Raw genomic sequence first — 16,487 nt, 5'->3', positions numbered from 1 at the left:
GGAGGTATCTTAGTTTGCATAATTTTGTAAGCAATAAATAAACTCCAAATGATATTTGTTTTTTTAAATGAAGCCAAATGATATTTGTGAATGTACTTTCATACTATTAAAAAACTTATTAAATTTACTAATACTGAAGAGGACACACGACCAATAATATATAGCTTCTAAATTAATTGGCTTCATATATATATATATATATGAAGCCAATTAATTTACGTATTTATAACCATTTCTTAAGCGTAACCTCGAGCCCATTTTCTAACTTTTACGATTTGTTTTAAAACTTGGAATGACGTCCCAGTTTTAACCCGAATCAACCTGAAACTTAACCAAATCTTCTCAAATTTAAACCATGACTTATTACACCCTATGAGTCCCTAAAAAACCTAGATCAGACCAATTAAGAGCCTCGTAAGCCGCTGAAACCTTGCTGGAATTTTGCAGCACCCATGACCTTAACCCTAATCGCACCATTGAAGCAAATCTTCGACCCTACGCAAAACCAACTTAGAACAACCTCGAACCAGCCCCTCCTAACCCACCTCTGGACCCTCTTGGACCGACCTAGCCCTGGCCCTCAGCCCCATGCGCTACACCGTGCGGAAATTGCACGAAGCAAGCCAAAACTAACCAATCAACCCTAGATCGCGGCTAGCTTATTCGATCTCCTCTCCACCCGAGACCATCCGTGCAAGAGTTGCTCCAGGCCGTGTCCCAAACCCACCAAGGTCTACTTCACATCTCTGGAACATTCCATGCACCGACGCCCTTCCCTTTTTCCGATCTAGCCAATACGCGCACCCACACGAGCCAAACAGATCGGCCCCTTGTCTAGACATGATCCGATGTGCGCTCTCAGCCTTAGTCACCTTAGATCTCAACGTGTACAGCCCCTTGGAACTTAGATCTAGCAGACACCTGCACGCACAAGATAAAACGTGAGCATCATGACCAAGAGCATGCAAATTTTCGTGCAAAAAGCGTATAAAACCAACACAACTTGATAGTTCTAAGGTTTCTCATGCAAAAACATACAAATCGACATATATTGATGTGAATGATGAGAAAAACGAGGTATAAGGCATGCCTTTGCGTAATTACACTCGAAAGCCTCGATATAATCGCGTAGAAAGGACACCGCATGGACGATGAAGAGTTCTTTTGAAAACTCTTGAGAGAAACCAAGAGGAAAAACTGCTGAACTTTTCGAAACGTTGCTGCCGGAGCTTATGCGAGGGGCGGCCGAATTGTTAGTGGGTGTTTAGGTTTTTTGGGAGGTAGGTTAGATATAATATAATTAGTATAATGAGCCCTTAATTAAAAATAATGAGATTAAGAAGGATTTTAGGCTCATTATGTATTCAAATAGTCTCATTAAGCCCAAAAAACACACCCGTAAAATATTTCGTTCAGGTACATTTTTTAAAAATATTGCCCGAACCCTCGAAAAGTCCTCCAATTTGTTAAAATTTTCGTATCGGTTTAAAATATGACGCGATGAGTAAAAATACTCTACAACAGTCATTTTCGAAAATCTCACATATATACATCATATATTATATAATTAAAAATAATTATTTAATAAAAATATTTTTCCTTAACTGTCCCCCATCTCCGTTCCTCGTTCAAGAGTGAAATGCTACTAAAAGCCCTATAGCATGCCATCTTAATGAAACAAGAAATAAAACACATATTCATGTCATGACTCTGATCATGCGTTTAATGTATTAAAAATAATTAAACACATATTTTAGCAAAACATTAAATTACATGCAGTCAGATTATGTCGTTCGAATTTTCTGGACCTTACATATACATATATGTATACACAAAGATAAATACGATTCATTAATAAATTATATATAACAAACGGGGTGTGTGTGTGTGCTAGCTTTACAATAGTTGTCTTATATGCAATATGACGTGGATGTATATATCTAAATATCATTTTTTTTAAACATGGTATATGTAGAGTTTATAATCTACAATTTGATCTTACCAAAGTGTATAGTTAATCAGCAAATTAACAGTAGTCAAATTTATATATATTTTCAAAAAAATTTAAAATCTTCCTTAACATGTCCGACGTACCGTATTATATACTAATGTAGGATGATGACGATGATTAGAGGACTTGTTTAATAAAATCTGTCCGATTCTTTCGCTGGATAAATGTGATTTTGTCAGTCAATTATAAAACAATTGTTAATTAGGTTTGACCGAGTAAAAGTCTAGTATAAAAATTCTTGTGACGTGGTTTCACATGTCAATTTTGTAAAATGTGTATTTTATTTGGAGCACTTATAAATAAAAAAAAAAACTTTTTATGTCAAAAATATTATTTTTTATTATAAATATGAGCAATATGACTCGTCTTATTAATAAAGATATGTGAGACCGTCTCAAAATATACTTACTCGTCTAGATATGTGGAAGCGATAGTTATGTACGTTAATATCTTGCTTAATAAACTTACATAATCTCTAAAATTAAATAAATAAACATGCAATTTCAGACTTTTTTAATGACTTTGAACCGTTATATTAGCAGAATTATTTTTTGGATTAGACGGAGTCTCAACCACCATGTCTTATGACGTATCACATGTTGAATATGAGACATAATGATTTATAAATAAACAGGGATAATGATCCGTTTAGAATATTCATAATATCTCCGATTAAAAAACAAGGTAGTTAGCACAACACATTCCTCCCCAATAAAAGGTTAATTTCATATATCTGGATTTTGGATGGCCTTCACAATGACAAAAACTTGTGTGAGACGGTCTCACGGATCGTATTTTGTGAGACGAATTTCTTATTTGGCTCATACATGAAAAAGTATTACTTTTTATGCTAAGAGTATTATTTTTTAATGTAAATATCAGTAAGGTTGACCCGTCTCACAGATAAAGATACGTGAGACCGGCTCATAAGAGACCTACTCCTCATTAAATTACAATCTCATCCATCATTTTAGTTTGGAAAAATTGCAATTTTCGTCATGTATGTTTACATTTTTGTAATTTTGATTATTTAGTTGTCTAAATTGTGTCTTATTAATGTACCTTTCCATTTTGGTAATTTTAATTTTTTTATCTAGAGTACTTATTCGGAATGACCGATTATTTCGGATGGGAATTCTAGCAAGTATAATAGGTTAAGTTATAATGTAATTGGATGGAGCTACTCCAAGTCTCTCCAACATATATTATTATCTAATTACTAGGATATACATAATTTAATTTAATTTATGCTAAATCAATGAAGTGATTATTGCGATTAATTAAGCTTACTTCATGAAATGAACTAAATTATTCTAAAGGAACGGTCGCGATTAAATTAATCCGCGGTAGGATTGAACTTTGTGAAAAGTTCAAATTTCAAACAAGTGGTTATGATATACAATGGTACCAAACTGAAAATCATTGTAACATATTGGATTAATCAAATAAGAGTTATTCAAAGTCAAGATGAAATTCCGTATCGTAAGTATTAATTTATTATTGGAATTAAAAATCATATTTTTATTTAACAGTCCAATTATTTCTAATTGAATTTAATTAAACAAAAACACATTCAAAAAGTATAGACTTCTAGCTTTCGCCTAAAATCGTACACAGATATCTAATAATATTTCTATTCGGTTAATACTTGTTAATCGATATTTCATACAAAAAGTCCCTCAAAACAATTAATTTTCATCAAACATTAGTCCTAAAACTGAGCCTAACATGAATTTCCTTCCTTTCATATTTATTTCCTAATTTTCTGGGATTTTTCTGCGTCAGAATCTGACCCCGGGTCACGTGTGTGCTCAGATTTATTTCCTAATTTTGTGGGATTTCCTAATTTTAAATGCTTCAAGGGGTGCACCAACTCTAAAAAATCAGGTGAGAGTGAGTGCATGAGCTAAAATTTGGGTAGTTGTTGCGAGACTTTTAAAATAACACAAATGTGGGTTAATTGTGTGCTTTTGGGCTTTGACACATCATTATCTAAGCCTTTGACATACAATGTGGGCTAACTGATTTCCTGGGACGCTAGGAATAAGATTGATGTATTGAGTAGACTCCAAATGCTCAAACGATCCAAAAATCGCTTAATTCATCTCTAAGTCACTATCATCCATATTTTCGGTTAAGTTCCAAAATCACCTAATTACATAGATGGTGTCTCACAATTTGATGCAGAACTAGTTCATGTCTAAGTTCTTCGGTTACAACTACGGATCCTTTCACTCAAATATAGGTGTAAAACAATCTCACGAGTGATCAAAATCTAACAAATGAATCGGTCAGATTGAATTAAAAGAAATCAGATTTTATACATTAAAGTGCATGGTAAGTGATATGATATGAAACGAACAACCAACTCCTCACGCTTACAAAATCGATGTTACACTACAATAAAAATGGTTTTCCGCAGCGTGCTTATAATGCACGCCGTTAATAGTATCAAGTTACTATCCGTAAAAGCACGCCGTCAATAGTAATATTTGCAGCGTGCTTTCAATGCACGCCGTTAATAATATCAAGTGCAAACACTATTAACAGCGCACATATGGGTGCACGCCGTGAAAAGTAGTATTCGCAGCGTGCTTTTAATGCAAGCTGTTGATGACGTGCTACGGAAAATCATTTTTCTTGTAGTGTTATCTCAGTATCATTCTACGATGAAATAGAAACAAGAAATAAGAAACAACAGAAGTACTTCCGTGATAGAATTATTTGTGAGGCTTTGAAAAATCATGGGAATTGAAGGAAGAAATAAAATGGTCGCCTGCAAATAATAAACGTCACCACAAGACCAACGAACAAGCGTAAAAGGAAGATTCAGGCAACCAGGCAAGGACGGGGGCAACGGGGGGCCGGTGGGTGCGAGTGCCCTCTTCAATTGTTTAATTTTATTGACTACAGATCTAAAATAATTATATTTTTTCATTTTTCTCTTTTATATTTGCTCTGTCCCACCCAAATTTACCTCACCCTCTATTTTCTTGCTCAGTCTCTACACACAAGACACTAAATAATAAGACAATGTAGAACTTAGAACCATATAATTGTTTACTGGATACATTAAATGCTGTATAATGTCAAACCCTTTCTCTCCTTTTAATTTTTTTCAATATTTGATTATATGCAACAATTTGTTGTTTTCTATTGATTCTACATAGGTTGTCCATTTATTCATGTGTTTGCATTGAACGATACAACTAATAAATTGAGTAATTTAAAGGATATATTCGTTGCAGAGATTTGTTGATTTTTTTAAAATAATAGACTTTTGTATATTGCTTCTTTAGGACCCGACCCATACTCTCCTACCTACATGATTTACATAGAAAGAATAAAACATATATTATACACATTAAAATTTATCCAAACAAAAGTAAAGAGAAACAATAAAATGTTTTCTTCTCATTTTAAAATATTGAGTGTCGTTTCGCTTTATTTTTTTCATTTTATTTTGTTTACATTTATTTTGATCTATGAAATATGGGTTTATTCTTACTGCATGAACTACGTATAGTATTGATGACAGATAAATAATATACGAATGAGTTAGAGGCTTTTGGCAAAAAAACAAGGACCAAAACAAAACAAAAAAAATCGAAGTTAGTGGATGAAAACGAAACACTGACAAATTATTAGACCAAAATCTAAAATAGACTCAGTTACGAGACTAAAATAGCAGTTTTCCCATTGATTTAGTATAATAAGATTATACAGAAATAAATTAATTCTCTCTTCCGGTTAATATATTTAACTTCTAGAAGAAAAATATAATTGATTAAACCATCACTTTTCACAAGTGATAATCGATTTATATAAATCAATTGTATTAAACTACAAACGCATAAATACCTGAAAAATCCAATCAAATCTCTAAGGGGAAAAAGAACCAATTATGCGAATCTGCTAAAATCTCTATCAATTTCAGTGGAAGTTGAATCAGGCTGCTTGCCCTGCTTGTTGATGTAGTTTTGTTTCTTCCTGTGCCATAGCGCGCGCATATACATAATATGCTACTGCGAAAAGTGCGTGTAGGAAGCATAAAACCCCTCCAATGGACAGCAGTCGATGATGGTCTATTCCGCAATCTTTTCTTGATTTTGAGTTGGCCAATGTTCCCGAGATTAGCAGCATAAGTGCAATGCCCAGTGTTATCCTGTTTCACACATATTACAGTCGGTCTCGTGCTTAATTATTTTTGGATAAAATAGAACAATTATTGAATTTTACGATGTAAAGCATAAGAAAACTAGTGTGTATATATATATATATATATGCTCGCAGAAGACGTGGACACGTGGTTATATCTACTCATGCATAAAATGTGTTTCCTAACTGGTGTAGGAGAAAAAATAAAGTAACATTAATGAAATTATGGACTGTACCCGGTTAGATAGGTGTTCTACCAAGTTTTAGAAAATTTATTCTCACATTCTATTCGAAGATTAAGTACCATGAGGAGATGTGAGAAGCAAAGGCTAGCTGCTTGTTAGGCGAGGCTCGATCCAGTTCCTCTTTGGACATAATGAGCACACAACCTACTAGTAAATTTGTTATAACGTGCGCGAAAAACAAGAGCCCAACCGCAGCTAATCCAAGATTGAAAGCCTGGTTGCTGGGGTCTCGGCATTCAACAATCCACACCCTCAGAGTTTTAACCTGTCCATCACAATTAAAGTACTGTTTATGTGGCAAGCAAACAGGTCAGGAATTGAAAATATATTTGTGTCCAATTTTGACACAAACCTTGTTCTGAGCAATCTCGGCTTGGATACCGAGGACTCCTGCTACAATGTCCAAAACCATGATGAGAAGACAAACGAGGAAGCCAATGTTCTTTGCCATGATTTAATTTCTAGAGATGCAGAAGACCACTATTTAGTCTGATCAAGCCGGTGGAACATTTGTTCTTTGTCATAACCTGAAAATTCATGTGATTTTTCCTTCAGATATTCCTTCCTCCATGCATGGGAATCGGAATAAAGTGGATGAAGCCCTAATGGACAACTTGACAAATGCCTCATACATGTGAAATATTAGCTGTCTTACCTCCGGGGAAAAGGTTTCTTTTGTCCTAGAATCGCTTTACATTGGTTTTATACATACATTAATCACACATACACACACACACACACACATATATACACACACACCGATGGATTCCTTTCTTTGGCCACAAGAAAAGTAGCTAGTGCATTAAGAAAAATAAATGTTTTCCTGATACCTCGGAAGAGCCCAGGTCATAGATGACCTAAGACAATAAATGAACTACCCAGATCATGGTAAGTTTACAGAAGGAACTCACAAGAAGCCGGGCAGGTGAGTGCCCAGGATGTCATTTACCCGGGCACATCCCGGGCAACCAGAGGCCTGAGCTCTCGGGTGGATTCTCGGGTGATGACTCTCTACCCGAGATGCCTCGGTAATAGTACCGCACTCGAGTGCGGGAGCAGGCGATATCCTATCTTGATAAGAGTGTCTGACAGTATCTTACTGATTTGACATAATGGGAAAGTCAAAACAGCGTGACAGAAAATTTATATAGGTTGCGGCTAAAAGTGGTAAGTAGGCACTGAAAACAAAGAAAAGTCATCATCTTCCTTCCTATAAATAGCATGTTTAATTTGCATTTAATTCATTCACATATATTGAAATATATTCACATATATACACACCAGTACCATTAATTTTTCTGTAAAAGCTATATTGGTTTTCTTCATTTTTCGTCTGCTAACTTAAGCATCGGAGTGGCCACGCCAGACACCCCTTCGGTGCCCATTCACGCGTTTGTTTTCATGTGATCAGGACATCACTACAGCTCAGTTTTCCTTCATCATCTCTATATCAAGATTCGGTGGATTGCCCGACTCAACTCACCCTATTCACTCGAATCACACCATTTCCTTTTCGTTATCTATGGATTCATTTGGTTTAGCAAATATTATTAGTATATAATTTAAAAGTATTTGTAGGACCGCGTGCTTGCCGTTTTACCAAAAGATATAGTGGGTGATAATTGTGCAACTCAAATATTTTAAACCGCACAACAGCTCAAGCACCACGGTTCAATTGCTCTACCAAGCAGAGACAATTATTGCACCCAACATTCTCCCTCCCAATAATTGCACTTCTTGCAATCAAAGAGAATCGAACCCGTGACATTGGCTATGATATCAATTGTATGACCGATTGTTTGCCGTTTTACCAAAATTTATAGATGTGCTAACAGTGCAACTCAAATCTTTTAAACCGCACAGCAGCTCAAGCACCAAGGTTCGACCCCTCTACCAAGCAGAGACAATTATTACACCCAATAATATTTGTTTGATTAAATCAATAAAAAATAATTTATATTTTTATTCAATCGGACAAGTCTAAGTATGTAGGCCCTTTTTCTTTGGAAAAAAATATTATTTTTTATTATTCTTTTGCCTTAATTAGCTAAAATTTATCTCCTAATATATCCCAACTTTTTCTTCCGTGTAACTAATTTTAATATTTCAAATCACTGATATATATAGACTTAATTAGGGAATGAGGAACCGAGTCCAAAGAGGCTTAAAATGATGATATGGTGCTCTGATGACACATTCCTTTCTATTATGACATCAATATTTCCATAAAAAAAATTAAAATTACAAAACAACTCACAAAAATTTCAAAAATAAAATAAAATAAAATATTTGACGACTTAACGCATCAAAATGGTAGAGAATGAAAAAACAATTTTCCAAATCTCCCATCTCGTATACTACTATCAGTTGGCATACTTAACATAAACCTTATACGTACATATAATAGGTTCCATTCAAGTCCTATACGGCTATACCTATCGTACGCAAGTCAAACAAGTATCATATACCGTCGTCGACTCATACAAGATACAACCCGACTGACATCAACAATCTTAAATTCCAAGCAATTGCACATGAAAAAAGATGAAACCAACAGCATAAAACTAAGCCAAAAGCTCGTTTATTCCTTTCTTTCCATTTCAAATTACTCAGAACAAGCATTCTCTAACATGCTCTTTTCATCCCATTAATGGAACAAATTTATAAACAACCCCTTCTGCATTTCACCACAGTAACCTCAACCCATTGCCATTTTCATATTCGGCCGGCAAAATGTGGACCGAGAACAGAATTCCGACCCAATCCACACCGGAAAACAGAACCATGCAACGGCACCACACCGCCCGATACTATGCCCACCGTGTGAAAGAAAGCCTCACCACTCGAGTTTCAAAACTTATCTGCACCGTTTTTTTGACACTCCTCTTCCTTGTGGGTATCATTTCCTTCATCCTGTGGCTCAGTTTGCGCCCCCACCGCCCCAGATTCCACATCGAAGAATTCTCCATCCCCGCACTGGTCCAAGGCAGCGGGTTCCAAAACGCGCAGATAATCTACAACGTCACGGCCCGGAATGCCAACCAGAATATTGGTGTTTACTATGATTCAATGCAGGTTACAGTTTATTACCAAGATCAGATCATAGGAAGTTCGCCGGTGTTGTCTTCATTTTATCAAAAGCCGAAAAATACTACCATTATCGCCGGAACACTAAGAGGCGCCTCCCTAACGGTGAATAGCGAGCGGTGGGAGCAATTCATGGCGTCCCGAGCTCAGGGCCAGGCGGTTTTCCGGCTCGATGTCGTGTCTGTTATACGGTTCAAGATATCGAGTTGGGATAGTAAGCACCATAAGATGCACGCGGATTGTCCGGTCGGGGTTGGACCGGATGGTTTGATATTGCCGATTTATAAGGATAAAAGGTGTTCGGTTTATTTCAGTTAATTTTAATTTCTGAATAACGCAGAAATAATCCTCTTTTACGGTTTTAAATTTGTTTTGATGCGAACATTCTGATAAACTCTTTCTTCATTTTAATTTTTAATGACATTCTAGTATATTTTTTTAGTTGTTGTATTTAAAGTTTTAAACATTATGTAAATTCAACTAATCAATATTTTATGATAAAAACTTGTGTGAGACGGTATCACGGATCGTATTTTAATAGACGAATATCTTATTTGGATCATCCATGAAAAGGTATTACATTTTATGCTAAGAATATTACTTTTTATTGTGAATATCGATAGGATTGACCCGTCTAGATAAAAATTCGTGGGATCGATATTTTTGTTTTGGAACATATGATAAAAATCTAAAAGGGAACGGATTTTAAAGATTATGATAGGGACAAGAATAAAATAATTGAACCTTACCAAAAAAAAAAAAAAACATTACTCACTATAATCTGATTTCTATGATAAATTGATGTGTGGATTCTGATTCGATTGTCCACAAAACTAAAAATTTAAAAGATGAATTTGACGAAAATTGCAGAAGAAATTAACAAAAAAAAAACTAATTAGATTATGTCATTATGAATTTGAATAAAATTTTTATAACTAAAGCTGGAAAAATGAAAAAATTATGCTGAAACTAAAAATATTAAGGTAATGATTGAGCGAATTAAAATGAGCTAGAATTAATGAAGATTTGCAAAAGTTTTTTACTGTAATTTTGAGTCGAATGTTGATGAAGTCGAGAGATTCCTCTGATCATTCTGTCGTCTTTTTGTTCATTCGCCTAAATACTTTTAACTCATCGGCCTTCGTTTTTCTGGGAATTTTGGACTTGGGCCAAGTAGAACTCGCTTAGGCAATTGGCCAACATGTCATTTTGCCTATTTATATGCTCGTTCATCAGATTCAAAGCCTGAAGTCCAAAATTTAAATTTTTGGACCTTCGAATGATGAAGTAAAAAAAAAAGAAGAAAAAGCTCGTCTTCTTCCTCTCAATCTATGATAAAATAAATGATAATAGCTTATTAACCTTATAGTTATATGGATAGCTACTAAAATATTTGCTTTTTTCTAATTTAATGGACCAAATCCAGCATCCACCCAAAATTTATCAATAATCAACTGGGCACGACAGCGTTTCATATTAATTAAAAATAGAATTTTCGATTTGTGAAAACATTTAATTCTAAAATATAACAATCGAAATAGCTGCAATCGATAGATCAAGTTTCGTTGATTTATTTATATTAAATATGTTATCATAGCACAACAACGTAATCTAGTGCTATTCATGTTCCAATCATTCATGACAATTAAGGATCACTGAATTCATGGATAACTGTAGAAAATTGTATATCGAATTAAATTGTTAGATTAATCAACATACAATTTTTATATGAATAAATCATAAACCAATAATACTTAAACAAACAAGAATATTAAATTGAATTGCAAAAACCTCAAAATAATAAATTGAAATAGTAAAAATATCTTTTGAAACAGAAATTAAAACTTAGCTAGAGTTGTAGAGAGAAGATGATAAATTTTTACGTCTTCTTCTTGTTCTTCAAGTTGAAAAGGTAGAGGGAGATGATAGAATTCCATCTTCTTGGTTGTACCTCTTTCTATTCTTCACGTATAGATAGTTAATTGGGCCAAAAGAAAAAGCTCATTAACCAAAAAAAAACACGATATAGAAAATATTTCAAAAAAAGAATATAGAGTTTTTATAGAATAAAGCTATATCTAGTATTGTTTTTCCCAAAACAACTTATCTCTCCAATAATTTTTTTAAGTCAAATTCCATAATTAGGACTCTAATTTTGGCATAATTTTCACAAATTTCGAGATTCACTCTTTGAAATTCAGCCGCGCCAGTTTTACATATATTAGAAGAATAGGATCACGTTTATTCCAAAACTTCTTCTGTTTTTTCTCTTTTTTAACGGCTTTATCTTGACAACTTCAATGTGATAAACATCATTTCTTTAGTTCAAATTTGCTCTAAAACCATTAAATTTCTTCCTACAACAAAATAACACCAAAGTGTCTCAATTAAACATGTCGGAAGTGAAAATAATGAGAAAAATGATAACAAAAATACAAACTGTTATGAGCTTATCATTCTCATTTATATTGTAGGAATGATGGTGGATAAATGGGAGGAGTTGAGGACTTCAAAGGCCAAGGCCCGGTAGAAATACCATAAAGGCTAATAAAAAATGAAAAAGGTCCCCCCGTAAGAGTGTCACTAGCAAGTTTAAAAGACATAATTTGGTACATGAGATAAGGGAGAGATTGATAAATAATCCTCCTTATATCATATTTGGTACATTTTTAAAAAACCCATGATAATATCATGGGCCCTTGATAAATAATTTTTTAGAATGATAAAATATCCCTTCTGTTAGATGTGATAATTTTAGTCTAATGATAAAATACACTACAAATGACTTAATTACCCTCAATTTATAAATGATTTTTTTTATAAATCTATGCTAGTAGGTATAAATTAAAATCAAATAAATATTTTATTTATTTTTATATATTATATAATATGATAATTATATAAATGAATTCGAGATAATTATATAAATAATTTTTATAAATCTCTATAAAATTATTAGTATCACTCGATTAACCTTAAAAATCGATATTTGACTTGACTCACAAAATCAAGAGCTCAATTATCATATTATATAATATATAAAATTAGGTAAAAATAAATAAATCATGCAAGCACGACGCATGAACATATAAAAAATATGAACTCAAGCAACAACTTTGAAATTATAAAATTTATTATGATAAAGTTAATTTTGTCATTACAATCTAATATATAAATTTTAATCACTCTTATTAAAATCATACCAAACATTAAATATAATATCGTACCTCTTATTTATCCTTAACTTATCTTTATATTATATATCACATGTTTATCCTATCATGTGTACCAAACTATGCCAAAGAAAATTACCAAACTTGGATAAAAATATTTGAAAGCAGCAGAGCACATACGCACAAAGTGCCACACGTGGAGAAGAATTAAACACATGTATCAATTTATTTGGTTAGAATATTGTAAGTTTGGATGATTTAACAAGTCTGCTGGTCCAATAGATAATTAAAAAACCATTGATCTCAATGTGATTTAACAATGAAGATCGGAATTAGCAAGTGAAATATAATTGAAAGATAATACAAGTAGGACCGAACAAAGGCAAAAACTTGTGTGAGACGGTCTCACGGATCGTATTTGTGAGACAGATCTCTTATTTGAGTCATCCATGAAAAAGTATTACTTTTTATGCTAAGAGTATTACTTTTTATTGTGAATATGGGTAGAGTTGACCCGTCTCACGGATTATGATCCGTGAGACGGAGTCACATGAGACACACTCCCGAACAAAACTTGGTTGGTCAATTTTGTAAACATGTTTTATTTATTAACAATATCATTTAATTCAATCTCATTAATTCAATTTAATTCAATAAATATTTCATAACCAAATATTGCTGTACAAAATCTACATTTTATATATAATTTTATTCAATCTATAAACAAACCGAACTATTGAAAGGCCTAACCATTTAGGTGTGGACTGAAGGAAGGAAAGAAGGGCAAAATACGAACCTAATAAATGTGCAGCCTGACCAGCGGTGGGTAGCTTCAATTAAATGCCTACAAAAATTAAATTAATACTTTCATGACACTGAATTATTAATTATACCTTTTATTCACAGCAGGATTTCCCAAAAAACCAAAACAAGAAATAATCGTCGATGCTAGACAGAAATTCCCTCAGCGCATAATTTAATTTACTTCCGTTGTACTTTTTATTTATTTGGTTTCAAATTTATACAATTACACATTATAAAAGGAACAATTAATTTAATTTTTTTAAAAATGATTATTTAAATTAATCTGGTGGATAATGGTTAAAATCTTCTTCATTAATTTATTTTGTCCAGGAAAAAAAGAGAGGGTAAAATGAAGCAGCATTCGACATATTTTTAACTTAACTTTGATTGTAATAAAAAAAAGCTATATTATTTGTTAATACTGTATGATGTGTTGAAAATATAATATTAAAATATGTATGTTGAATGTTGAATGTTGAAAATTAGGTAAAATTAGGTGTTGAATATTGAAAATTAGTGTGTGATGATGTATGTAATGAGGTAATTTATTTTGGAATATTTGTATATGAAACTCTATAAATAGAGCACTCATTTGTGAATGAAATAACAATTGAGTTGAGAGAAAAATATTATAAAGTGTGTAGTTTGATAATTTTGAGAGTTTGAGATTTTTACTTTTTACCGTAAATTTTTACTTTTTCACAACACGTTATCAGCACGAAGCTCTAAAAGTCCTACATACTTTTCCAAGCTCCAAACAGAAGAAAAAGGTAACAAAAGTAATTATATTTATTTTACTGTTATTTATTTATTGTGTATTTATTTAATATACAATATAATGTTATTATTAGAAATAATAAAATAAATTTTTCATAAACTTGTTATAAATCCTGGGAGGATGTTAAGACGACATCCCACACTCCCGGCAAGGGATACGACAAGTATAAAAGCCTATAAGGTTTTTAAACAAAATAAATTATGACAGTCGTTATAATATTATGATATGATATATATAATTATTTAAACATGTCTAATATTATATATACCATATTATTACCATAAAATTATACAAATACATACATTTATTCTTTTATTCACCAACGGTCATAAACGGTAACAAAACGGCTAGTTTTTGTCCTATAAATATGATCTCTCAAACTCATTCAATCACCCCAACTTTCTCTTCTTCTCTAAAAATTATTCTTCATCAAATTTTCGGAGAAAAAAGAAGATGGCTTTCGCAAGATTATTTTTAATTATTTTAGTTATCATACTCACGAGTCTTGTATTTATCGGAGAACATCCTCCTCGTGTGTTTTCTTTATTTTTACGAATACTTGTACTTGTTGTTTATCCATTACTTTGTATTGCAATATTCATTAACTAATAAAATGCATCGTGATTTTTAGTACCACCATGGCAAACTTGACAAAGCTCGAATTCATCGCTCTTGACATTACTGGGAAAAATTATATGCCATGGACTCTAGATGTAGAAATGCATCTCGAGTCATTGGGTCTAAGCGAGACCATTAAAGAAAATGGCATATGCACGTCACAAGAAAAGGCAAGAGCCATAATATTTTTACGTCGACATCTCGACGATGGATTGAAATGTGAATATCTGACTGAAAAAAATCCCATGGCTTTGTGGAAGGGATTAAAAGAAAGATTTGAACATATAAGAGAAGTTATACTTCCGACCGCCCGGGATGAATGGAATACATTAAGATTCCAAGACTTTAAAAAAGTCAGTGATTACAATTCGGCGATGTATAGAATAATCTCGCAATTGAAATTTTGTGGCCATGAGATTACTGAATCTGAGATGCTTGAAAAAACATTTTCCACATTTCATGCATCAAATATTACTCTACAGCAACAATATAGAGTACGTGGATTTGCCAGATATTCTGAACTCATCGCCTGTCTTCTTGTGGCGGAAAAGAACAACGAGCTTCTAGTGAGAAATCATCAGTCCCGACCCACTGGATCAACAGCATTTCCCGAAGTAAATGCTGTAAATAAAAATGAATTTAAACCTCGGAACCAAAATCAAATTCAAAGACAAGATTTTGGTCGAGGTCGAGGTCGAGGTCGTGGACGTGGACGTGGACGTGGATTTGGCCGTGGTCGTGGTCGAGGCCGTGGTTTTGAAAATAATAGAGATAGTTATTTTTATAACTCATCTCAAAAGAGCGTCCCAAACCATCCACAGAAAAGGCATCATGAGAATACAAGTGTTAATGAGAATCACTCAAAAAGATATGAAAGTTCTTGTTACAGATGTGGTACTCCAGGACATTGGTCCAAAGTTTGTCGAGCCCCTGAGCACCTTTGTAAACTTTATAAAGAATCATTAAAGGGGAAAGAAAAGGAGACCAACTTCACTGAACGCAGTGACCGTTTGAGTGATTCAACTCATCTTGATGCTGGTGATTTTATGAATGATTTCTCTGGAAATGATCAACATGTTGGTGGGATAGAAATGAACAATTTTGATGCTGCAGATTTTCTCAATGATTTTTCTGAAAATGAACAATATAGTGGTAGAATATAAATGTACAATAATTTGTTTTTCATGTATTCATAAAATAATGTTTTATTGTATAATTATGATATGTGTTATATTTAAATATATATTGCCAGTAATTTATTTCATTGCATATTTTTTTGAAGTTCAAATATGGAAAATGCTATGAGCAAAGCTGAAGTTTGCATACCCGATAGTGGTACAACGCACACTATCCTCCGAGATAAAAGATATTTCTTGGAACTAAAACCAACAAAAACAACGGTGAATACAATATCAGGTCCTGTAGACTTGATTAAAGGATGTGGTAAAGCACAATTTTTGTTACCTAATGGTACAAAATTTTTGATCAATGATGCTTTATATTCACCACAATCGAAAAGAAATTTGTTGAGTTTTAATGATATATATTCCCATGGGTATGATACTCAAACAATGAATGAAGGGAATGAGAAATATATGTGTCTTATCACATAT

The 16,487-nt window shown here is 33.1% G+C and overlaps 2 protein-coding genes across 3 annotated transcripts; one reads left to right on the top strand and one right to left on the bottom strand.

The window, feature by feature from the left end:
* Nucleotides 1-5,763: 5,763 nt before the first annotated feature.
* LOC140837766 (protein DESIGUAL 2-like) lies at nt 5,764-7,111 on the bottom strand. Of its 2 annotated transcripts, XM_073203878.1 has the most exons (4): nt 7,070-7,111; nt 6,767-6,941; nt 6,474-6,679; nt 5,764-6,176 (listed from the first exon to the last, which is right to left on the bottom strand). In XM_073203878.1, the coding sequence occupies exons 2-4, from the start codon at nt 6,863-6,865 to the stop codon at nt 5,960-5,962; spliced, it is 522 nt and encodes a 173-aa protein (XP_073059979.1). In that variant the 5' UTR covers nt 6,866-6,941; nt 7,070-7,111; the 3' UTR covers nt 5,764-5,959. The 2 variants fall into 2 exon arrangements, with proteins under 2 accessions (XP_073059979.1, XP_073059978.1); XM_073203877.1 differs by having other exon boundaries at nt 6,767-7,099.
* A 1,884-nt stretch (nt 7,112-8,995) lies between these two features.
* Nucleotides 8,996-9,942, top strand: LOC140837765 (NDR1/HIN1-like protein 3). The gene has a single exon (XM_073203876.1). It carries the CDS (start codon nt 9,148-9,150, stop codon nt 9,817-9,819), a length of 672 nt encoding a protein of 223 aa, XP_073059977.1. The 5' UTR covers nt 8,996-9,147; the 3' UTR covers nt 9,820-9,942.
* Nucleotides 9,943-16,487: the final 6,545 nt, after the last annotated feature.

Source organism: Primulina eburnea, chromosome 8 (genome assembly GCF_022965805.1).
Source record: "Primulina eburnea isolate SZY01 chromosome 8, ASM2296580v1, whole genome shotgun sequence".
In the NCBI taxonomy this organism is placed as follows: domain Eukaryota; kingdom Viridiplantae; phylum Streptophyta; class Magnoliopsida; order Lamiales; family Gesneriaceae; genus Primulina; species Primulina eburnea.
This window is presented reverse-complemented; position numbering and strand designations above follow the sequence as displayed.